The 23,912-nt window shown below is 54.6% G+C and overlaps 7 protein-coding genes across 7 annotated transcripts; 2 read left to right on the top strand and 5 right to left on the bottom strand.

Annotated features, from left to right (window-relative positions):
* Nucleotides 1-28: 28 nt before the first annotated feature.
* Nucleotides 29-1,964, bottom strand: NCS57_00391800 (HET domain-containing protein; the record flags this gene model as incomplete). Its single annotated transcript, XM_053053895.1, has 2 exons — nt 29-744; nt 806-1,964. 2 exons carry the CDS (start codon nt 1,962-1,964, stop codon nt 29-31), a joined length of 1,875 nt encoding a protein of 624 aa, XP_052916055.1.
* A 945-nt stretch (nt 1,965-2,909) lies between these two features.
* On the bottom strand, nt 2,910-5,048 carry NCS57_00391900 (Usp domain-containing protein; the record flags this gene model as incomplete). The annotated part of the gene is made up of 3 exons (XM_053053896.1): nt 2,910-3,075; nt 3,126-3,990; nt 4,043-5,048. 3 exons carry the CDS (start codon nt 5,046-5,048, stop codon nt 2,910-2,912), a joined length of 2,037 nt encoding a protein of 678 aa, XP_052916056.1.
* A 2,069-nt stretch (nt 5,049-7,117) lies between these two features.
* Nucleotides 7,118-8,289, bottom strand: NCS57_00392000 (Ribosomal-S7 domain-containing protein; the record flags this gene model as incomplete). The annotated part of the gene is made up of 3 exons (XM_053053897.1): nt 7,118-7,570; nt 7,632-7,988; nt 8,047-8,289. The coding sequence occupies 3 exons, from the start codon at nt 8,287-8,289 to the stop codon at nt 7,118-7,120; spliced, it is 1,053 nt and encodes a 350-aa protein (XP_052916057.1).
* Nucleotides 8,290-9,767: 1,478 nt separating this feature from the next.
* On the bottom strand, nt 9,768-10,163 carry NCS57_00392100 (uncharacterized protein; the record flags this gene model as incomplete). The annotated part of the gene is made up of 3 exons (XM_053053898.1): nt 9,768-9,940; nt 9,997-10,056; nt 10,112-10,163. The coding sequence occupies 3 exons, from the start codon at nt 10,161-10,163 to the stop codon at nt 9,768-9,770; spliced, it is 285 nt and encodes a 94-aa protein (XP_052916058.1).
* A 6,979-nt stretch (nt 10,164-17,142) lies between these two features.
* Nucleotides 17,143-19,048, top strand: NCS57_00392200 (uncharacterized protein; the record flags this gene model as incomplete). Its single annotated transcript, XM_053053899.1, has 2 exons — nt 17,143-18,881; nt 18,928-19,048. 2 exons carry the CDS (start codon nt 17,143-17,145, stop codon nt 19,046-19,048), a joined length of 1,860 nt encoding a protein of 619 aa, XP_052916059.1.
* Nucleotides 19,049-19,289: 241 nt separating this feature from the next.
* NCS57_00392300 (NADPH--cytochrome P450 reductase) lies at nt 19,290-21,460 on the bottom strand (the record flags this gene model as incomplete). The annotated part of the gene is made up of 2 exons (XM_053053900.1): nt 19,290-21,173; nt 21,224-21,460. 2 exons carry the CDS (start codon nt 21,458-21,460, stop codon nt 19,290-19,292), a joined length of 2,121 nt encoding a protein of 706 aa, XP_052916060.1.
* Nucleotides 21,461-22,299: 839 nt separating this feature from the next.
* NCS57_00392400 (uncharacterized protein) lies at nt 22,300-23,877 on the top strand (the record flags this gene model as incomplete). Its single annotated transcript, XM_053053901.1, has 1 exon — nt 22,300-23,877. The coding sequence occupies one exon, from the start codon at nt 22,300-22,302 to the stop codon at nt 23,875-23,877; it is 1,578 nt and encodes a 525-aa protein (XP_052916061.1).
* Between the last annotated feature and the right edge of the window lie 35 nt (nt 23,878-23,912).

Here is a 23,912-nt window from a genome sequence, read left to right on the forward strand (position 1 = left end):
TCCGTGTAATGCCAGCATCACATCCACATCACATCACCTCAACGTTTGGATTCTTCTCCTCAATGTCCATCTCGCAGCACATCCGCCCCAGGAACTCGACGCTCCGCATCGACGCCTTCAACCGCATGCCCCAGCCGATGCACTCTATCACGGGCTGCGCGCACTGCGTAAACAGCTCGATGACCGTCTCCGCCGCCATCGGTTTGCTGTCGTTGAGCGCGCTCTGCAGGTTCAGCCCGTCCTCCACCTCCACCACCGACGGCCGCTCCGTCCCTGACCACGGCAGCGGGAACTCCTCGCACAGCATGTTGACCGCCAGCGACTCGGCCAGGCTTGCGTCAAACTCCTCCGAGCCCGTGAGGTTCTTCCACGACTGGGCAAAGCACACGGGGATGCTGTTGCTCCAGAGTCGGGGTCCGTTGACCCGGCTGTGTACGTGGTACATGGCCGTCCCCTCCTCTATCAAGCCCCACCACACCACCAGCTCCGTGCCCGTGTCATCATCACCGAAGAACAAGACTCCGTAAATAGGGTTCTGCGTCGGCTTCTCTGCTAACTGTCCAGACACCACGTATCGTTGGGACCCCGTGTATGCCGCTCGTTGCTTGAGCTCACGATCCTTGAGCATCAGGTTGACCTTGAACGGGAAGCTCCCTCTAAGGCGAAGCTCTGGCTCTGCTGACTCTGACTCGAGCAGAATCGTCTCCATCTTGAACTCGGGCTTGTACTCTATGGAATGTATTACTGCCGAAAAGAGTCAGTCTCGCCATCATTAACCGGGGACGCATCTGGGACAGTTGCCTACAATCTCCTGTATCCAGATACCCCGACTTTTTACGGTCGTGCTCTATCACCATGATGACGCTCATGGGGTCTCTCCGGTATACGTTCTCAGCGTACGGGCTCTCACGCAGCACAATGGCCGGGCGCGACAGCGTATCAGGCGATAAACTGCAGTCGAGGACGGCTAACCACCGCTCACCGACGTCTCTGAGCTCCTTCTTGTTCCAGTTCCATCGCGTCACCTTGCACGGGCACTTCCAGATGCGCAGCACGAGTCCTTGATCCGTCAGTCTTATTCCAAAGCGCTCCGAGTCCTCCTGTCCTGCGTACGTGCGGAGGTTGAAGTTGGCCGGGCTATCTGCCAAAAAGTGCATCCGGTGCAGCGTCTCCTCAGGCTTCTGCGACAGGGGCCACCTCCACACCAGGATGGACTGGTCGCCCGACTTCTTGAGCACCTCTTCCTGCAGCCGGAGAAAAGCCTTGTTGCCTTCTCCATACAGAATAGGCATGTTTATGCCAAAAATGCCCATCAGTGAATACGCCATGTCCTCGGGTCTGGTCGTCTCCCTATGCGCCATCCAGCCCATCCTTGTGGCCACGTTTTCGCGCTGCAGTAGTGTCGTTATTTTGCGATCCTTCTTTGGGTCAGGCTGTAATAGAAATGACTCCTCGATTCCTGTGATCTCGCTGATTGTCGAGGCCAGCGAATGTCGCTCGCCAAGGGGTGACCAGTTCTGGTCGACAAACTCAACCTCGTCTGGGGCCAGCAGCTCCTGGAGTGTCCAGCCGCGTGTGAACCAGCGGCTCTGTTTGAGGGATGCGACCACCCCCGAGGGTTGAGGAGAAACGTCCGAGAGGTAGGCAAAGCACACTGAAGCCTCCTTGTACCAGCGAAACATGGAGTTGAGGGCCTCTGAGAGCTCAGCGCTGCTGGACTTGTCGATGCAGCATGTGTCGATCCAGATGTGGTCATAGCCGCGGTCGAGAGCCTTCTCGCAGGCCTGAGAGATCTTGCGGTATCCTTGGCCATTCTTCTGGCGAATCTCGTTCATGCGCGCCTGGCTCTGGATGTCGTCGAACAGCACCTCCTCGCTACCCCACGTATGCGACAGGATGGCGTACTTTTCAGGGCTGGCGCCAAACGTCTCAAGCTGCAAGGTCCTGGTATTGAGGAGTCTCATGCTGGCGACTCGAAGAGGACAGATTGATCAATCGCATGAGGTCCAGGAGATGCAGGCAGTTGTCGTCGTGAGGGTGCGGTTTCATGGTCTTGGTTTCAGCCTCGCGGTGGTCCAGGCGAGGCGAGGTCAAAGCCGCAAGCGAGTCAGGCCTGGCCGTGGCCGTAGCCGTGACCGCAATAGGCCTTGAGCCTGGGAGACGGGGACGGGGACCAATGAGACGCCTCAGACGCCCTGTGGCAAAACCCTGCCCGCAGCAATGTGGCCTCTACTGTACAGTACAGGTCACTCTCTATCCCTATTCATCCAGTCTCACTCACAAATCCTTCCGTCCATGAACCCCATCGCAAGTCATAAGCGTCGTCGAAATAAGGTAGACGTGCGTCCGAGAAACGAGGCACGTGATGCAACATGAGACAGGCGAATCCAGCGCCATGCAGTCGTAGCTCTTGATGCCATCCATTTCACTCATCCCTCACTCTCAAATCAAGCCGCCACGGCATTAAACTTGAAACAACCAACGTGCCCTGGTCCCCGCCATGTTGCACCTGCATACACGTTTACATATACATGTACAGTACTAGTAGCCAAAGCCAAAGCCATAGTCGTTGTCATAGTCATAGTCGTAATACCTAGTACCTAGTCGTCTGTCCATCCATCCAATACTAAAAACTCCATCCGTTCGTTGAATTCTAGTGAGTGACCACGCTACCCAGAAACTCATCCACTCAACCACCAACCGACCCAACATCAAGCCCTTTCATCCTCAGCCCAAAAGAATCATACTCCAAGTCAAGCCCGTTGGTGTGCAGCTCGTATAATGCTGAAAAGAGAACCACAGCTCGCACAACACCTGTCCTATCATGCATGTGCATCATCTCGTCTATCCCCGACCTGTTGCCTCAACCTGAGAACTCCGCTGGCTCATAGCCTATCGAAACAGGCCTTTTAATCGATCCTAGCATTTGATAGACTTTTCGCTGCAGGATTGCTGAGAATATTGACCTGCTTCACGCCTCTGTACTTGCCCTGCTTACGGAGCCGCTTCCTCGCCACCATGACAGGAACCGAGCTCTTGGTCACTAGGTAGTTGGAAAATGATCCCAGAATGACACTGTCCATTGTTAGCTATGCGCATATCCTGCCAGCACGAGAGTCACTTACCCCTTCAGCGCACTTCTTCCTCGGCTTCCTATGACAACCAATGTCGGGCTGACAAGGTCGATCACCTCGGTAATCAGATGCTTTGGGTTCTTGCAATGCAGCACCTCCACAATGACCCGCACCTGAAGGCTCGTCTTTCGTAGCAGTTTGACGACCCTGTCGGAGATATCCTTGACTGCTCGGCGGCGGTCTTCCTCTGCTCTGCTGCGCTCTCCTCGGCTCGATGGCGCAGGGGAGGTGTTGGGCGTGTTATTCTTCGAGTCTCGAATGGATGCTCGCACAAATTCCGGCACTGCTGTCATTGCCGGGGCCTGCGTCTTGCTGTTGGCCACGGTGTTGATAGCAGCCGCCTGCTCCTTCATGGCCTTTGGATCATCCGGTACTTGGTTTGCATCACCAATGCCTTGCTCTTCATCAACACAATAGATGGCCATGAGCGTGTCGCCATCTCGTAGTACCGTACCGATTGCCCACTCGAGCGCATGTGTGGATTCGTCGCTCATATCTGTAGCCACCAGGTACTTTCTGAGCCGATGATGTTCATCCTCCGCTTGCTGGACAATCTTTTGGTACTCTCCACGGTAAATCATGCGAATCGCACGATGGGACTCTGGCGTCGAGATTATAGTAGACATAGACACGGTGAGGTTCTGGGCCGTTTTGATGTCGTCTCTGTCAGCCTCCTCGTCAGAGTCAATAATTGAAGCAGCCGTTGATACTGTTCCCGTATTGTAGCTCGTGTTGGGGTGTACAGCAGCCCTGCTGGTACTCTTCACGTTGTCGCCAAACGGACTGGTGACCTTGATCTCTGGCTCTGACAGCAGGGAGCGATACGTATATGACTTCCCTGAAGCAACCTTGGTTCCTAGTTATGATGTTAGCACCCATCCGAGTATAGAGTGAGCTCGCAGACGTACTCTCTTCATCAGCAGCAGCAAGAAGGCTCTGAGATTTTCGACCATCACCAGAGGAACCCTCACTGGTCTCGCCCTTAGCATCGGGGTTGAGTGTCCGAGGAGCCTTCTTACGACCTCGGTCCTCGTCGTCAGAGGAAAACGTGTCGTCGTCTTCACTAGATTCCAGGTGTTCACCATCAGGGCCCAAGTAATCCTTGACTAATCTGCCACTCTGGCCATCATCTTGAGTACGCAGTGGGAGAGCAGACAGAGTGCCCCCCGAGCTCGCCAGGTTTGCGTCTGTCAACCGGCGATAGGCGTTGTTGAGATTAAAGATCTGGCCATCATCAAGCATAGCTGTGCCTGGAGCAAGTACTGTGCCGGGCGACCTCGACCTCGAACCTAGGCGATTGTGAGGGGACATGGATTTGTGGTTGCCGATGGCGCCTCCAAGGGAGCGCCTGTGTTCACGATCGACGCCACGGAGTGTATCCCCAAGGGAAGTCCCTTGTGTGTTTCTCTTGGGAAGCTGCTGACCCGTGTTGCGTGTAATGATGTCAGAAAATTGGTATCCAGAGACAGGATCATTACGCCCCCCAGCTGCTCGAGGCCCAAACTCGACGGGATTCGATGCGGCATCACTGAAGCTGCGAGTGTGTCCAACAGTGCTGGGCGCGAGGCTAGCAGGTTTAGAAACGGGAGAGCTTGGAGTTGTGCTGGTGCCGGGAAGCTTTGAGGGGCCGGATGGAGGAGTGTCCAGATCCAGCATACTTCGAATCTTGGGTGGAGGAGGGGACGTGGTGTCAAGCATACTTCGCACGGCTTGGCGAGGAGAGCTCGGAGCAGGCTGCTCATCGATATCCAGCATGCTTCGAACGGGCGATCGCGGGGTAGCATATGGAGAAGCGGATCGCATTCGGTCTTGGGAAGTCTGAGACGGTTGCGGATTTCCGAGCAGCGCAAGAACCTCCTGCCGCTCCATGTCGAGCATGGCCTCTATGCTCATGGGCTGTTGGTTCCGCGACATGATGGCGGTTGGTAGGTAGTACCGCAGTTGGATTAAGACCGGCCTGGTAGATTGTTGAAGATGGGGGTAGATGCGCAAGCAAAAAAAGGCCGAATCGTAGTATCGATTGACGAGAGAAACTAGACGTGTAGCAACAAGGAGAGGCTACGAAAGCTGTACCGAAAATATTGGGAATGCGCACACACCGCGACAGTTTAGCGGGGGAATTTGTGCGAGGAGCGCTGGGGTGTCGATGTAGGCCAAGAGAGCATTGCGCGGTGGCTGAGAGAGATGGACGATTCGCGTGGCCTGGCGCCTTTCAAAACATGCTGCAGCAGCCCAACAGCGTTGACAATTCTCGGTCAAAGTAGATATTGGGACGCGGTGAAAGATGTTGTCGGGTTTCGGGGGCCGTACGTCAGAGCGACTCGGTGAAGTAGCCCGGTTGGTGGAGGTGGGAGGTAGGGTTTCCCTTTCTCGGATTCAGCAAGGTCGCGGGGGAGGTCGAGCGATGGGGGAGAGAAAAAAACCAGAGCTGAAAGAGAAATGGCCGGGTTGACGTGGCGAGAAGATCGTGTGACTGACTACTGACTTGCTTGCCTGGGTGACAGATGAAGAATATGAAGAGGAGAGAGTTGGCGTGGAGGGATCCAGGTTCCGGGGAAAGAATGCAGAGACGAGACGTGCTGCGTAAGTTGGACGGACGTGGAGTCGAGAACGGTTTGAGGCAAGAGCGACTGGAAAGGCTGCCCAGTGGCTGTGGCCGCCCAAACCGCCTAAAAGCACCCACACGCACAGGGAAGGAAGTGTGGGAGGTGACACTGGCGCTGGCGCTGGACTGACCGAGTTACGGGCTGGGCTGCGAGCGGAGAACGGAGCGGAGTGCAGTCAGTGGCAGTGGGGAAGGAGGGGCAGGCACTTGGTTGATGATGGGAATGGAACTCGGGCCCGTCTTTCTGGCCTTGACTTGCCCTTCTCCTCAGGAGCTGGGATTGCTCTTTACGGTAATGATGCGCGTAAGCATCGGTTAAGGTGTTTTGGAGTGGCACACCGTCATTACTTTGCGGAGTGAGTTTAATTCTAGGGAGATGCGAACCGAGATTATAGACGCCCAAAGGTGTTGCTCAGAAACCCAACTTGATAGCACTCTCGTGCAACTATTATTTTCTTTTCCTTACCAGCCCAAGAAAAAAAAAGTCTTTTCATCATCTGTTGGTGGCCTCCGACTCCGTCTTCAGCCCTGGCCCGAGCTCATCGAGTGATTGTGTCGTCATGTGAAAGCATCGTCTGCGCCGCTTGTAGATTATCGGTTTCGCCATTGGACAATGGCTTCTCGTCTGTCTTTGCCTCGACACCTTCGGTAGTTTTGATCTAGGGCTTTTTAGCATTAGATGGCTTTTTTTTCACGATTGATGAACTTCAAGGTCGTTCGTTCACTTATATCCTGCCCTACTGGATCTCGGCAAACAAGGCTCTTCAACCCCGTGCTCGAACGCCGTTTAAACAAGATTCGTTTGACAAGCCCGAAACCTTCCGTCCAAGGATCTAATTCCGAAACCTTTTACACAAGGGCTCACCCCATTGCTGAAACATAGATCAGATCAGAACATCCATCTTGTTTAATTCTGACCGTCACGAGACCTGCATAGCTCTCCACATCATTTCTCCCAAAAGAAAACGCGTCTCGCCCATGAGTCAGCCATTGTCGTCGTCGTCTGCCCCTCCGCAACCACAACCTCGGAAGTGTTTAATGCTCCTCCCCCGATGTCCTCCGATCGCATTCCCACCAGCATAGCCGTGCCAAGTGCATGAACGCATCCTTTCGGCTCTTTGCATGGAACAGTGCTGTGATCCGGCCCGGATAAGGGTTTCTCCAAGGTAAACGTCGGTTGGACGTGCTAGGCCTATCCCCTCTCATGATACATAGCATCGAGTAGTGTAAGTGAATAAGTATGCACTGCGCAAGAGTCCCTCACATGGTCTGCCAGCGCAGAAAGATGAGTCTTTGCGTCAAAGGCTGGATATGTTACATATTTGGCACATCTACTGTACAACCTAAATAGGGCGGTTACTCCAAAACTGTGCCCGCTCTACATTTTCTTCTTCGTCTTGAGTTTGTTGGACCCAATGTTGGCTCGGGCTGCCGTGCCCAGTTTGTGCACCACCTTCCGCTTCTCCCACACGCTCGACCGTCCCTCCACGACGGCGATGATCTCCTCTGCTATCCGGTGGGGGAACTGCTTGCGTCCGCTGCCCTTGGAGGGCTTCTTGTTGATCACATCCAGGATCCAGTTGAAGGCGACACGTCGTCGTTGTCGCACGCCAAGGGGCACCGGAAGCTCCAGAGCTCGGCCACCACCGCCGGCACCCGCCACGTTGCGGATCTTGAGAAGAGGTGCCACCGAGTCGATGGCCACAGTAATGTACAGGATCGGGTTGAGGGGGAGGTGTTCAGCCGGAGGGGTTCCGGGTAGGAGGGGATATTTTGGGCTGTAGATCGGAGGTGGTGCGGTTCGGAGGTTGTTCATGACTGTGGCCATGTTCTAGTTTGATTGTTAGCCGTGTCGCCGACCAAGCCCTTTCACGGGTTGGGTGTAAACCTACCCGCTGTGCAACGCTCAGCTTGCCATCCCGCATCAACAGGCGGGTGATCTGCTCAAGCACAGGATGGTATCGCTTCTTCAAGTTGAAACCTTGTGGCCACGGCCGCTGGGGCATGCCGAACTTGTGACCAGGATTCTCAACCTCAGTGTTGGGTTGGGCCAATTCGGCATTCTCAGCTGCAGCAACGAGAGCTTCCGCCTTCTCGGCTGAGGGGATGGTGCCCTCCTGGTAGAGAATATGCTCCTGGGCCGGGGTCAATCCGCCCTCAACTGAGCTCGATACCGTACGGCCGCCGTAGAATAGCTGTTCGAGAGTCGCATCGTCCAAGACTTCCTCGGAGCTGGTCAAACCAGTAGTCTGCAATGTCCCGCCATCAGTTGCCAAGACCGGTACATCGTCTCAATTCAATTCCTACCTCGGCGTCTTCCTTCCCTGTCGAGGCTTCGGAAGCACCAACATCCTTCGAAATAGGCTCGGATTGGGACTCGTCGGGTTTCGGGGCGTTGTCAATCGCTTTCGGGGGCTTGTCGTTCCCCTCGTTCGAGTACCACCGGTTCCGGGGAAGAGTGTTGGCGAACGGCCCAGGCCGGGGGGCAGCAGGCCTCGATCGAATTGCGAGAGCTCTGCATGCACCCCAAACCCTTGATCTTGGAGACATGGCTGAGCTCCGCGTTGCTAGCAACGAATTCGTGGAGCAAGGTACTATACAGGCTCGTGGCTCTTGTGATCAATGGGCAAATTCGCGATGCAAAATTCCCCGTCGAGTTGTGCGGAAAATCAATAATCCGAGCATTGTCGTTGGTAGCTTACATAACTCTCCTGGACCACCACTCCCCCAAGCATTGACGACAAGGAGGATGAAAGCTTGGATATTTACGGGTATTGACGAGGAAAGACTGGGGCAATGCGATAAATAGTCGGGCATAGTATATATTCGGAGAGCTAAAGTCTTGGCTCGAGCATTAACCCATGCGAACTTTACCTATATATCTCCTAGTGGCTCCCGCTTGTCGTCCGCAACCACCTAATTCCACAACACCCATATTAATGACATCCAGCAAAGCCTACCTAGTACCTAGAAATGCTAGAGTTCCACCTGTTTTTCTCATTTGCCTAGTTTCATATGTAATACTGGAGGTTTTCTCAACGTCGCCAAGACTTACTTATCTTCTGTACACGCCTGTCTCACTGACACTCTACCACACCATGCCCCTACTGCATCAAGGTGTCAGAATCAGTGCTTTTTCTTCAGATGATCGTCGTCAAGTACCGAATCGCCGTAACCGGAGATCATGGCAGTTGGGGGTGTCGTCACCTAATCGCTTCAACTGCAGCTTCATGTGATCAACTGTGCTCACTTCCACGCCAATCAACCGTGGCTGCGCCGAGGGTGGGGGTTCAACGACGTCCTGATAGTAGCCATACACTCCTCTTGAGTTACCTACCCAGGTCCTTGTCATTGCGCTGACAATGAAGGCTGGCCATGATAAGAGGCTGATGGAGGTGTTTCCCCGCTCAACAAGAGTTGCTTCGATTCGACTTCTCACACCACTGATGCAACCTTGCGTCCTTCTCGATGCCAAACAATCCTTGATTCCATGTCTGTCTGTCACCATGTTTCCTCAAACAATGCAAGCCCCAGTTCAAATTCCCGGTATCGCACGGTCGATTTTGCCCAACTCCTCAGAAACCTGCGTTCAGCAGGCCCAGAATTTCGAACCCTAAGCAACTAACCCTCCTGAGTAAAAGAAAACCAAATGCCGCCGACTAAATCCAACACGCCCATATCGCACCAAGTGCTACAAGAAATGCCGTTGCATCGATGTACACCAGGCCATATTCGAGCAGCATCCATAAAATACAACTCGCAGCCGCCGTGGAGATCCGCCTCCTAGATCTGCCGGCTGCGTAGTACCCATCCCTTTTCGTTCTGCTTGGTTCCAGTTCCAAACTCCTGTTACATACTTCGCCAGAGCAGCAAACACGATTCAGCAAAAGAATATCGCGAAAACCCAGACCCAGGCACAAAAAGATAACTCCCCCAGTCGTGAATAGAGAAGAGCACAACCATCCTGGTTTGCAGGTTGGATTGCTGCACAGTCGGTTGAGCTTGTGAGCAGTGCCCTCATGAAGTGTCTACCAGCTCCAGGATTGAGTGGGAGAATTGGTATTCGACCCAGTCAACCACTTGACAGCACACTCGGCGGCATCCTCTCTTGCGTTGTTGAGGTTCTTGCCATCATACCAGTACCGAGCATTGAGTGTCTTGCCGTGAACCGTGACCCTGCTTGACCACGCAGTACGACCGCCTTCAGATTCAAGTTAGTGACCCTTGGTCGAGACAAGTCAGTTACAGGGAACCTACCTCGACGATCTGACACAATCTGGAAAACGGGGGGACGCAACTGGGCATCACGGCAGAAATCTAGTAGAGTTTAGTTCAGAAAGCCCGTGAATTGAAGGCTCAGGGGAAAACGTACGGTCGAGCTGGTCCTGCCAGGGGCCGGTGGGGTTGATGGATTGAACTTCCATTGTTGCTGGATAGAGAACAGGAAGGTAGGCAGAAGAAGCCAGGCGGGAACCTTGGTTATTATGTCAAGGCCTTTGAAGGGTGGGGGTTCAGATGTGTGGATGCTGAGGTAGATGGCAAGAAGCTAGCGGTGGAAATGGAAGATTCTCAGTGCCAAGTGCTGGTGGATATAATTGAAGCTGTTGGCTGAGTTTGAAGATTATAATGGGTGCGGGTGGTGGGTTATATATCCAGTCAAGTTGAACTTGGTTGTAGCAACGTGTTTGGGAGACGCCGGGCGTGTGGGGTCCTGGGGATATGACAACGATGATAGAAACCCTGGTAGAGACGGCCAAGATTTGGTAGCCAGCTGGGCGTGGTATATCCGAGGAAGCCTCAAAGGTAAGACGAAGGCAAGCAAATAGGGCGGGCCCAGGTTGTCGGGCGGGTGATGTGGCAGACGAGGATTAGATGCCGTCAAACGGGGAGGGGGCGAAGCGGTGATGTGGACTTGACGCAGACACGGAGATGTTTGTGTGAAGTTGCAGGACGGCTAGAAGTTTGAAGCGTCTAGCGGCAGACTGCATCCAGGGAACAGGAAACCCAATCAATCTGAGAAGTTTACGAGAAGAGGATAGGAGAGAAGGGGAAGAGAGAAGGGAGGACGAGGTGAAATAGGACGAGGAAATAGGAGAATGTGAGCCACAACTAAGTGAGCCCAAGTCTCGACGGAGGCGTGGGAGGGATTGACAAGCGAATCCTCACAGAAGGAACGAAGTTTCTGCTGGCAAGCAAACTACGGGACAAGCCTACGTCGGTATCGGTACGGCCTGCGGCCCTGTAACTTGGTAAACGGGGGGGCTCCAACTCAACATTGCTTTTTCTGCCCCTTGAGGAGAGAGAGTGGGATCTGGCGCATCGGGTTAAGCTCACCAGCAGGGAAGCAAATCGACTCGGGAGTGACAGACAAGAGAAGGGCGGGTGTGAGCCGAGTTGCTTGGACCTCAGCGTGGGCCGTGCCGGGGCCGGTCAATCCCTTGCAAGGCGGCAACGGGTACGGGGACGGGGACGGAGACGGGAGCGGGTGAGGAGAGGCGATGTGCTGTTTGTGTTTGCGCAAGGATTCGGACATGGCCATCATGATGAGGCTCGACACGACAAGGACAGGCGAGCGTTTGTGAATCTGCGATTGAGTCCAGGACAGGCAGCAAGAGGGCCACGGCGTGGAGGTGCAGCAGCAGCAAGCAGAAGCAATGCAGAGGGAAAACCATGGGGGGGCGTGTACTCCAAGTCATCCCCAAGGGCGTCTGTGGATGTTGCTCGTGGCCGTGGAGCACTGCCAAGTACAAGCGTGCAAGGGGACGGTTGATGGATGGAACCTAGATCACGAGGGCGCATGCGGCAACAGACCTGCTAGAGGTTTGATTTGGAAAAGGCTGGACGACTCTGGCACGCTGGTGCAGCTCCGTCAGATGCGAAAAAGCAATGCCAGGGAGATGGTGCTCGATGGTGGATGCCCAGCCCAACTCGATCCAAGCAAGGTTTGGGGGCCACCAGCACATGAGGAGTGGCAGTAGGTACTGCAATTGAGGAGAAAAGAGAGAAAAAAAACAAAGTGAGGCTGACCACAAAAGAATGAATGAGAAGCAAAAAGGAGCATGGGCACGAGGAATGAGGACAACGTGGGAGATGAACGATTCGTAATGTCCAAGAGAGGCGCCCCTTGGCTGCGACTCGAGGTGAAAAGAGAAGACAAGACGGCTAACTCCATCTCCCAGTCCATTGTAGCGGGTTCTGGGCAATGATGTGCAGGATGATGATGTGTCGTGCTTCGGACGATGCGATGTCGTACACGAACATCGACTGCAGACGTCTGCAGGCACAGGATCAGGATTAGAGTCAGGATCAGGTACGGCCGAGGGAGAAATGAGGTTATTCGTGAGGCGTAGCGCAGCAGCAGCCCTGGATTTCAGGTCGAGATTACCATGGCCACGTCAAGCGAGCAGCTGAGGCGATGCCAGCTCAGGGCAGGCATTGACACCCATGGAGCCCTGACCGGACCAGGGAGCACTCGGTCCCGTCCAGTTAGCACATGGTCGATTAGCCCAAAGAGCCATGATAGAAACCCTTGCCCTCAAACATGAACAAATGGGAACAGGGGGGAATCGCTTGAAGATGTGGAGAGACAGAGCAGCGCCGCGAAGAGCAGAGCAGAGTTGGCCGACAAGGAGGCGAGAGCTTGCAAGGGGCTCCCTGTCCTCGAGACACAATTGGCTCCGTCGTCTCTCTTTTCTTCTTCTGGTCTCTCCTTGATGTTGTCTCCTCCGCTGCGCATTTCTGGGATTGGGGGATCGCAAAATTTGGTGTCGTTTTTCTTTTTGATGTGGAGTCGACAAGATCATCTCGACTGGGATTTGGCGGCGAATCCTAGGAGACCATCCACTCACGAATGCCGGGAAGGAGCCCGGATCTGTGCGTGTGGGGGAGAGGGGAGAGCTCAGCGTGCACCGACCACCCGCTATCATGGGTTGGAAGGCGCTGGCTGGGTGCCTGCCCTGTTACTACCTACGTACTGTAACCCTTGGTGCTTGCCCTGGGCTAAGCCTTTCAGGTGCTAAGGCAGGCCTGGCGATGGCCGGCCTCTTCTTCTGATCAACTAACCTCCGCCAGCTCCATGCTGTCGGCTTCAGACAAAGCAAAGCATCCTCAACACCTCGACTCTTCCCCGAGACTGGTAACAAGGTGGCGTTCCTAGGTGCGCCGCTACTGCTACTACCTAGGCCCGGGCCTTGAGCGTTCTGTCGATACCAAGATCCTGCGCTGCAGCCAACATCGGACCCAGGGATGATGGGACGGATGCTGGGGTTTGGGGACCAGGGGTTAAATTCGGGAGTCCCAACCAACTAAATGTCAACCTCTCAAGTGTCAAAAATGGGCGTGAATGGGGAGCGGACCCCAGCCAGGCCTCGGTATGATGGAGAGCTATGCGCGGTAGTTCAGGTGAGCTAGCCAGGCCTTGCTGTCATATACCCAGAGTTGCTGACTTGTGTTAAGCGCGCTTTGCGACTGATAATACGACCCTAACAGAATGATACCCTACGCAGTCCCGTACCCATATCGCCGATGGATGACCTCCAGGGTCCGCCTTACACGGAGCGTGCTTTCACCAAGTCTGGTTGCCGAATAGAGTGGATCTGGACCTCAACTTGGGGACTTCTTGAACAGGGCTGGCTGGCCTGAATCTGCATTGAATCTGCTGGCGTCTGTCATGTACGGAGGCCTTGCCGCGGCAATCCGTTAGGCTGGACTGGACCCAATACACCGCATGCCCCGGCTCGCGGTCGCTATTATCGCCGATGCTGGGCCTCGTTGCTTTTTCCCGGCCGGCGTCGAGATTTTTTTTTTCTCTTCCCCTTCTGTCCTCGCCCTTCTCTTGTTCGCTCTCCCGGCTGGCTGTTCAGGTCTGCCGGTCTGGCTTGCCGATCAATGACCAAGATCCCGGCTCGACACACATGTCCAGTTTGATTGAGAGCGTCACAAGCGCTTGATCCGCCGCTGTCAGAGCAAGCAACGTTGATCCTGCTTGCATCCAAGTCTGACATGACATAGTATTTGCATCCAATGTCCCAGTGTATCGGGAGATGCCAGAGAGACCCGCAGCACCAAGGCACCGCCCAAGTCAATAACTGCCGAACCCACTACTTCCGCCTGCTCGGGATGCTGGGCCTCTTCCAGGTTTGGGGTCGAAGACAGGTCGGGCCCCTGCATGTGGCAGCCTGCTAGTCCTGTGCGTGCGGGTTGAGAAGTAGAGGCCGCTTGGTCGAAGGATGTCAGACGAATATATTGACTACAGATGCGGGCGTCTGTTGCACGCCGAGGTAAAGGCTGCTTGGCTGAGCCATGCATCCAGTCTCGGTTTGCTCGGCACATCACAGCATCAGTCGGTTCCCACGAGCAAACTGGCAATCACCGTCCGTCATCTTACGCATCGAGCGTGCGTGAATGAGCCTGTTCCAGACTGAAAAGTTCACGCCATCCTTGGTCGCCTTGGATATGCAAGACGACGAGTTGTTTCTCTACACACCACGATAGCCTTCTTTTCTCATCCTCTTGTCTCCTGGACGTGAAAACAAGGCCAAAACGTTTCTGGAAACCGACAGATTGGTTATCAATCAACAAGACGAGCCGACCCGATTCAGGGTTACAGTTACATGACCCCATTCCCGCTTGGGCTTAGAATCAAACTCCAAGGCGAGCCATCGTCAGCCTTGGGCCCTGACCGGTCTGTCAACTCCCACCTCGAAGAGACGACGTGGGAGGCAGACCGGCCAAGGAGCTTCGTCATATTTCACCGTGGACGTCTCAGCACAGCTTGGATCAGGGCATTCCGATCCACCATGGACGCGCGCCAGATCAGCCATGCAGGACAAGGGATGCTTGATAGAAACCCCAAGCATCGCTATCCATGCCCTGACCAAACAGCAACGCCTTGGGACGTGCTGCTCCCGCGGAAGGGGTCGAGATGATGAGACCAACTTTCCCAATCTGACCGCTGGAGATTGGCCGCACCTATCACGGGCTTTCTTTTTCTGGAACTCAACTTATAGCCCCCAAGACATTTCATCCGCCACTTAACCGTTTGCTCAGCTGGCCTCGTGGACCTCCGAGACAGGCCCAGCCTTTTTTTCACCGGTCTGGAGAATGGCGTAGATCCCCACGTCAGGCCTTGCATCGTGACCCTCCGATTCTTCGCCCTCCTTGCGTACCCTGCGCCTCGCCATTTTCGACCACGACATGAGGGTTGGCAAAGAGGTGTGACATGGCCAGACCGTTGAGCGGCTAGTTTGCCCTGCGGTCGCCCGTCCTCGTCCACCTGGTATTTGTAACAGCCGCTTTCTAGACCGAGTCTGAGGTTTGTTGGAGCCGTTTGGTTGGGCTGGCAAAGCTGACACCTATCTCTGACAACTGTATCCGTATCGCTTCCCAACTCCTTGCTTCAGACACAAGCGCAGACACACACGCCCACCCACCCACTCGTGGGAGAAGCAAGGTGTAAGTCTACGCCTTCAGTGCCCGATGGCGGCACCGGAGGGAGGTCCTCGGCCATGACGGCATGCGGGATTTCAAATTGATGAGCAAATCAGTTAGTGATCGAGCCGAGACACCTGCTTTGCAACCCTCCGACGCAGCGCTTGTAACGTTGACGCGCGGGAGCGTCCGGATTAACAAACAACCCCAAAGCCGGGTCCAACCAGAACGGTTCCGATGTTTCATCGAATCGCTCGGCAAAGATCCATAGATGGATGGATGCGAGAAGGGCAAATTTTTTTCTCTGCGGAGGAGCAGCAGCAGGAACGCAAGCAATCACGCAGCACAGCACATCCCATCACATCACACACAGCAGCACAGCCCATCCGGCGGTGAATAATGCCATCTTGAGTCCTCCTCCGCTGCATGGAGTCGATGCCGGGTAACACCGGTGCCGGCGTCCGTGACCCTTTTTCCTCTGACTCGGTCGTGGGCAATATCCATAGCATTGCCGCCGCAGCAGCAAAAGGAATTGTTGTCAAGGGGCGGTCAACTAATATAGATGCGAAAGTGAGGCTTATGCGATCCTGGAGACGCAGCAAGGAAGAGAAGGCCTCTTGACGCGGCCGGCGATGCAACTAGAATGTCTGAGTCCCGCAATTACGATCCTCAATGCCAGATTCACGGTTTTAGGTACAGGTTCACCCCAGCTGCAGGCTTTAGCATATGCCAATAGCCTATTCTTCCAAGGACTTCTCTTCGTTGTTTTCTTTTTCAAAAATAAACATCGTGCAGCACACGGTGTGTTTTTTTCTGGGGCGCGCTTCGACGCCTGCGCGGATACATACGCGGATATAGGCGCAGGATGCAGGTGAGCAATACTTTGACTACATAGTAACTTATAGCTCCGATGTGGGTTTCAACATGCTTAATGTTTGTGCATTTTACAGGCCATTAATTATGTTACTGATTAGTTCAATAGCTTTACGATATTGTCATCTATCCAAAATGATCAGAATTCGGAATTCGGATGTCTGTTCCGGCAGCCTTTTGCCCGCCCCAACATCGTTTGTCTTTGTTGGTGTTGATGACTGGTCTCAACATCCGAAACACAATAAGCCCATCTCTTCTTCCCATGAGATCGGCTGCCTAGCGGAATGAATGAGCCAATATCCTAGTCCGATGACAACACCTCACGATGATGGTTCCATGAGTTTCGGGAGTCGCCCCATTTACTCGGGCCGACAACCAAACCCCGCCTAGAACCTGGATGCCAGTCAAGAGTCTTCGATACTACGTCCTACACCGAGTATCGTGATGTCTGTTCCGCATGACATTGGACGACTACTGCTAGACAGGCAGACGAATAACTTGTTTTGCTCTCTTTGAATTCGAAGCCGTTTCGAAGAGAAATTCCCAAACATCGTCTCTCGGATCTCTCGGTAGCTGCTCCAAGGTTGTAAAGAAAGCAGCAAACTAGTTAGTTTAGCGAGGTTGTCACCTTGACTAGTCTCCTGTAAGAGGCTGCTATGTTCAGAGCAACATTGTAGATGTCATGTTTGCCAAGAACAATCTCCCCGAGAATACGTCACGGCAGCTCAACACCACAACGGCCATCCCATGTCTTCGGTAGAAACTATGCCGATCTCCCCACACGACTCCCCACAACTCCGGGTTTCTGGACGATTTTGGCGAACGTTAATTGAAAAGTTAACCTAGCGTGAAGGATCCGGCTGCTCAGGTGCCCGTCCATCGCCGTAGTATCGCCGGGCATGCCATGGAAAGTTGGGGAGAGCATCTCGAGACTGGGGAACGATGTTACCCTAATGAGTTTCCCCTCATCAAGCTCTCGTGTTCTTGCTCGCTTCGGCGAGTACGTGGGTCGCTATGGATGGTATATATAGTCAATGGCTTCTCTATGAGGACCGTTGTCTCCTCATCGCTTCAATGGCACATTGAACGAGACATTCAACAATGAAGCCTACACTTCTTTTAACTGCTGGCTCCTTGGCCTGGGCAAAGCCGTCCGGCTACAAGATCGACTACAACCGCGCACCCCCAAACCTGTCGACGCTCGCCAACTACAGTCTGTTTGAGACATGGCGTCCTCGAGCGCATGTGCTCCCTCCCTTCGGACAGATCGGAGACCCTTGCATGCACTACACCGACCCAAAGACGGGACTGTTCCACGTTGGCTGGCTTCATCTTGGTGCCGCGGGGGCCACGACGGATGATCTGGTGACGTATCATGATCTTAATCCGGATGGGGCTCCCTTCATTCGCGCAGGCGGCACAAATGACCCCATTGCTGTCTTTGATGGGTCGGTTATCCCCAGCGGCATTGACGGTAAACCAACGCTCCTCTACACGTCGGTCTCCTACCTACCTATCCAATGGACCATCAACTACACCCGGGGCAGCGAGACACAGTCACTGGCCGTCTCAAAGGACGGTGGCCGGAATTTCACAAAGTTGCAACAAGGTCCGGTGATTCCGTCACCTCCCTTTGCCCTCAACGTGACGGGCTTCCGAGACCCCTACGTCTTCCAGAACTCTCGCCTTGACTCGCTCCTGGACAGCAAGCCCGGAACGTGGTACAACGTCATCTCTGGCGGTGTGCATGGAAAGGGGCCCAGCGTGTTCCTCTACCGTCAGCATGACCCGGAGTTTCAGTACTGGGAGTACCTGGGCCAGTGGTGGCATGAGAAGGCCAATTCCACCTGGGGTGAGGGACTCTGGGCTGGGCGATACGGCTTCAACTTTGAGGTTGCCAACGTTTTCAGCTTGGATGAGGAAGGATACAACTCCAAGGGTGAGGTCTTTGCTACCCTTGGTGCCGAGTGGTCTCTCGAGCCAATCGTGCCTGAGGTGTCGGACTTTCGGGAGATGCTCTGGGCAGCAGGCAACGTCTCGCTTGAGGGCGGCGATGTCAAGTTTTCTCCTACAATGGTAGGCAAGCTGGACTGGGGTCATTCTGCCTATGCTGCGGCGGGCAAGGTTCTGCCGTCATCTTCGAAAGCTTCATCCAAGAGTGGTGCACCGGATAGGTTCATCAGCTACCTGTGGCTGACTGGTGACTATTATGGTACACTCAAGCAGTTTCCAACTTCGCAGCAGAATTGGACAGGCTCACTTCTCCTGCCGAGAGAGTTGAGTGTTGGAAAGATCAGCAACGTGGTCGATAACGAGCTCGCACGGGAAAAGGGCTCATGGCGCGTGGCTAAGAACGAGTCGGGGGTTGTGGAACTAGATACGCTGAAGCAGGTCATCGCTCGCGAAACGCTGTCCAAGCTTACCAAGAAGGAGTCCTTCAACGAGGAAGGCCGAACCATCAGCAAGTCTGGATCAACGGCCTTTAAGCGACACCCCAAGTCCAAGTTCTACGTTCTCAAGACTTCCATCTCGTTCCCAAGCTCAACTCGCAACTCGGATCTCAAGGCAGGCTTCCAGATTTTGGCCTCAGAGCATGAGTCCACCACCATCTACTACCAGTTCTCAAATGAGACTGTTCTCATTGACCGGAGCAAGACAAGCGCTGCTGCGCGCACTACTAGCGACATTGACTCGCGAAACGAAGCGGGACGACTGCGGCTGTTTGATGTTGTCGAAAAGGGCAAGGAGCAGATAGAGACTCTGGAGCTTACTATTGTCGTGGACAACTCCATCGTGGAAGTTCATGCCAATGACAGGTTTTCGTTGAGCACCTGGGCTCGGTAAGTTTGACGAAATGTTTGGCAGAAGTGATACTAACTTTGATAGTTCTTGGTACGCTGATTCGACTGAGATCCATTTCTTCCATGACGGAGAGGGTGAAGTTACGTTTGGCGATGTGTCTATCTACGAAGGGCTCTTTGATGCTTGGCCTGAGAGGAAGCGGTAGGCGGCGATGAGCTAAATGCGGCATCTGTATAATGACACAGGAACTAAGAGTTACCATACACATTGCATAGGAGCTTCAGGTACATAAAAAGTAAATCTCTAGGATTCTATATATTCAGGTCCAGTACATCGCTACAAGTTCTCGGCTTTAGTTCTACGAAGAGGCATTCTAGACTCTCCTTCATTCCATGTCATAACCCGTCAAGCAGAAAACTCCTTATTACGCCAATGCAGATATGGTCTTAGCCCCAGACATCCTCGAGCCACTTGCTACCCTTCTTGGCCGATTCAGCCCAGCTCCGGGCCTCGGCGTCAGTCCAGCTGTTCTGCTGCCTCATCGACTCCTCAACCACATTGCCCACCTCGCGAGCCATCGACGCCCTGCCGCAGATGTACATGTTGGCGCCGCCCTGGAGCAGCTCGCACACATCCTTCTTCATCTCGCCGACCTTGTCCTGCACGTACGCCTTGGGGTGGCTGTTAGACCGCGAGAAGGCGGGGACGATTTCCAGGAGGCCGTCCAGCTCCTTGGCTACTGAAGCGAGCTCCTCGCGGTAGAGGTAGTCTTGGTCAGGGGAGCGGCAGCCGAAGAAGAGGATCATGCGACCAATGGGCTTTCCAACGGCCTTGAGACGAGCTCGCTCGAGGATGAAACCACGGAAGGGAGCCATACCAGTGCCGGCGCCGATCATAACGAGGGGAGTTGTCCCGAGGGTTGGGAGCTTGAAATTTGAGCGACGAATGCAAGCAAAGACCTTGTGACCCTTGAGAGCATCGCCAGGGCCTGAGAGAGCGTAGGTGGGGGCATCAGGGCCAACCTCTGGCTGGGCAGCATCACCGTTGAGGGAGTTTCCGAGTGCGTAGAGGTAGTTTGTGGTGACGCCGCGGATGGCCTTGGTTGGGTCGGTTTGGAGGGGAGAGTTATCGACGCCGACGGTGATGGCGACCTTGCGGGCGGAGACGGTGCTGGATGAGGAGATGGAGTAGTATCGAGGTTGGATAGTCGGGAGAGTCTCAACGACGTAGGTTAGGGGGAGGTTGGTCCAGACAGCACCAGGTGCAGCCAGTGCCAGGAGACGACCTAGAGTGATGTGGTTCTTGCCAATGAACTCAGCATAGGCTTGCTTGTCCTTTCCAAGGGTTGTCAGAACGTTGGCAACCTCTGGCGAAGGAGAAAAGCGAGCCAGGGCACCGACAGTCTCACGAGAGACAGGGGCAGACACTTCAAGATAGTGACGGAAGAGAGCCAGCAACGAGGTAGGGCTGGGAATCTTGATGGACTCGCCCTCCTCCAGGGCTCGGATAAGAAGAGGCGTCTCGGCTCGCTGCTCAAGTCCAAGCGCCTTGAGGAGGAGCTGCACCTCATGATCAGGGTTGATGGGGTACACAGCGAGGTGGTCGCCAGTTCGGTAGCGGAGCTCAGCCTGGTCGCTAAGATCGAGCTCCATGTGGATGCAGTTCCTGCCAGGGGATGTGTAGAGCTCTCGCGACTCCTGCACGGTCAGGGGCCGTATGGGCGAGTACTGCTTCACGATCTTGGCAGGGCCGCTGCGGTTCTGGACGGGCTCGCCGAGGTTGAGGTCCATGACGTCGAGGGACTCATCCTCGACGATCTTGATGCTGGGCTCGTAGGGGATGTCTCGCTCCTCGTAGCCGAGCTTCTCCTGGAAGTGCGTGTAGAGATCATCCTTCCACGAGAGGAAATCTTCTTCGGTGCCGCCTTGGGCATCGTTGGCCTTGCCAACAGGCATTAGACGCTGAGCCCCAGCCTTATCGAGGGCCTCAGCCACCACATCAATGACGCGGTTGTAGTAGCGGTAGCTGCTGTTTCCGAGACCAAATGCCATGTAACGGAGGTTGGGCAGCTTGATGTCAAAAGGTCGCTTGTTGAGCCAGTCCCAGAGGGCGGCGGTGTTGTCGCTAGGGTCTCCCTCGCCGTAGGTAGAGATGATGAAGATGGCGAGCTTGCTCTGGGGGAGGTTGGCGATGGAATCTGGGTCGTAGTCGCAGAGGTCGGCGCAGAGGGTCTGGAGGCCGAAGCGGAGGTGGCACTCCTTGGAGAGTCTGTTGGCAAACATTTCTGCCGTGCCAGATTGTGAACCCCAGAAAATGACGACATCCTTGCCCTGTCGAGGTGTTAGAGTTGGTGGTTTAAGGGACAGGGGGTTTGACTTACACTCTCTTCCATCTTCTTGGCAATATCACGAGTTGCCTTGGGTCTTGATGCTGCACCATCCTTGGACCCCATGCGTTCGTACCAGATATAATCATACGGGTCTGGCCTGTCCCATGCGATGCCACGGAGGAGATAGGCCGCCGAGGCCACGCCGACTGCAGTCAGCGCAGCAATGTCGGCGACAGTCTGGGGCGGCCCCAGCTGGGACAGGGCATTTGCAGGAAAGACAATAGACATGATTGAAGAGTTCAATTGCCCTTGAGTTGAATGAATCTATCTTGTGCTGAAGAGAGAGTCGAATCGAGAAGAGGAGGCTCGATATTCATATCCCACGACGATGCCCCACGATGTCGCCTCTCTCCAAAGATGGAGAAAAAATCCGGGGGTTCTCTCATGGCGGAAAATGGATCCCTCAGAATGTCAAAAAAGAAACATCTCGAGTTTCTCTCCAAGTTGTAACGACGTTGGAGTTGATGGAGGGTGGGATTGGCCGGAACTTTTTGCCCTCTTGGTCATTCTCGGATGCCATCGTCGCCACTTGGAAGCCGTCTCAAAAGGGAAACTTCCTTATCGGGAAGCCATCTCCTTCGGCCGTGACGCCGGCGGAAGCGAGCATGAACTAACATGCGGGAAATCTAGATAGAGTCTAGATCTGTGGGGTTTAACGCGGGGAAGGATGACTTGACCGACGACATGAGAGGCTCCCAAGTGCCGTCTTGGCCCGTTCGCTTTGGTCTCCGAGATGGTGGCCAACTAACACGGAGAATGGCCGAATGAGAGGGCTGGAGTTGAAGAGAAACATACATATGGTCCAGACTTTGCTCCGCCAACTTTCCCAAACCAGCGATTGCTTTTTCAAACATTGCTCTCTGACGATAGTTATGGCAAGTGAGCGTTGTTGTCTCGTTTCTTCTCCTTCTCCCCCACCAAGTCCTTTCGGACTCGCCTCATTATGCAAAGAGTCAGCGATTGAACGAAAGGAAGAGATGAGAGATGGAAAGCATCACACTAGAATATAATTCAGGCCTCTTGGCCAGAATTTGCAATCTCTTCCAGAATCCCCCACAACCGCCATCATGTACGCAGAAGCAGTGGTCCTCTTGACAGCCGCGTCCCTGATCGGCTACTTCATCCTTTACCCCGTCTTCGAGTACCTCCGCGATGCAAAAGGTCTCAGGCGGTATCCCAACTTCCATCCGCTGGCCGGCATCTCCAACCTCCCGTTCGTGCGAGAGGCCGCCCGCGGGTTCCGGTCCAAGACGCTGTACGAGATGCACAAGGAGCACCCCGTAATCCGCACGGGTCCCAACTCGCTCTCATACGGCTCCGTCCAGGCCATCAAGGACATCTATGGCCACGGAACAAAGTGTATCAAGGGCGAGTTTTACGAGACTCTTGCCGGCTCTCACTTTCACCTCGCCGATGTGGTTGACAAGGCCGACCACGCCCGCAAGCGACGAGCCCTGTCTGCTGCCTATGCTCTCAAGAACCTTGAGAACTGGGAGTTCAAGGTAGCTGACAAGACGGAGCGCTTCATCCGTGCTGCCGATGCTGCGTGTACGCTGCCTCTCAAGAAGGGCTTTGTCCGGCCGGACCCTGCGGACCTGACGTTTGACTACCGCGCTTTTACCAACTTTTTCACCCTCGATGCCATTGCGGATATCGGTCTTAGCGAACGTCTAGGCTTCCTTGATCAGGGTCACGACCTTGTCAAGGCTGAACGTATGGACGGAACCATCCACGAGGTCAACTACCGCGAGTGTCTCCATTCAACAGCCCGCGCCCAGTCTATTCTTGCCTGGACAGAAGGCTGGTACAACTTCAATGTTGAACTGTCTAAATGGATCTCGGTCGACTTTCGCAAGTGGTGGCACCTCAACGAGGGCTGGAATGACATCGTGTACCATCGCGCCACACAGCGTCTCGAGCGGTACAAGAAGGGCGAGAGGCTGCCCGACTTCTTCCAAGCCCTCATGGACCACAGTGATGCCAACCCTCCTGGTCTCGAGTGGGGAGAGATTGTTGCCGAGGTGTCCATCATGATGAACGCTGGGTCCGACACGACGGCTATTGCCATGAATAATGTCATGTACTGGTTGCTCAAGAACCCGTCGTGCATGGCCAAGCTTCGTGAAGAGGTCGACTCTGTCCTGGAACCGGATGAAGTCGTCGCTCCCTACGACAAAGTCAAGCATCTTCCCTACCTCCGAGCGTGCCTCGACGAGTCCCTCCGCATCACGCCTCCCACGACCTTTGGCCTCCCTCGCCGCACACCCCCTGAAGGCTGGAACATTCTCGGCGACTTCATCCCCGGCGACACAACCGTCTCCATCTCAGCATACGTCACACACCGCGATCCCAACATCTTTCCTGAGCCCGAGTCCTACGTACCTGAGCGCTGGCTCGGCGAGCAGGGCAAGGACCTCCAGCCGTACTTTATCGCCTTCAGTGCTGGTGCCCGCGGCTGTATCGGTCGCAACATCAGCTACCTGGAACAAACGGTGCTTCTGGCGAGTGTCGTGCACCGATACGAGTGGGCGTTGCCGTACCCGGAGTGGGAGCCAGAGAGGAGGGAGGCCATGAACCTGTCACCTGGGCCGATGCCGCTCAAGGTTTGGCGCCGGGAGTTGGGGGTGGATGAAAAACAAGAATAGAATGTCAAGATGAGATATGATTTGATAGATATAGC

This window comes from Fusarium keratoplasticum, chromosome 3 (genome assembly GCF_025433545.1).
Source record: "Fusarium keratoplasticum isolate Fu6.1 chromosome 3, whole genome shotgun sequence".
Taxonomy (NCBI): Eukaryota; Fungi; Ascomycota; class Sordariomycetes; order Hypocreales; family Nectriaceae; genus Fusarium; species Fusarium keratoplasticum.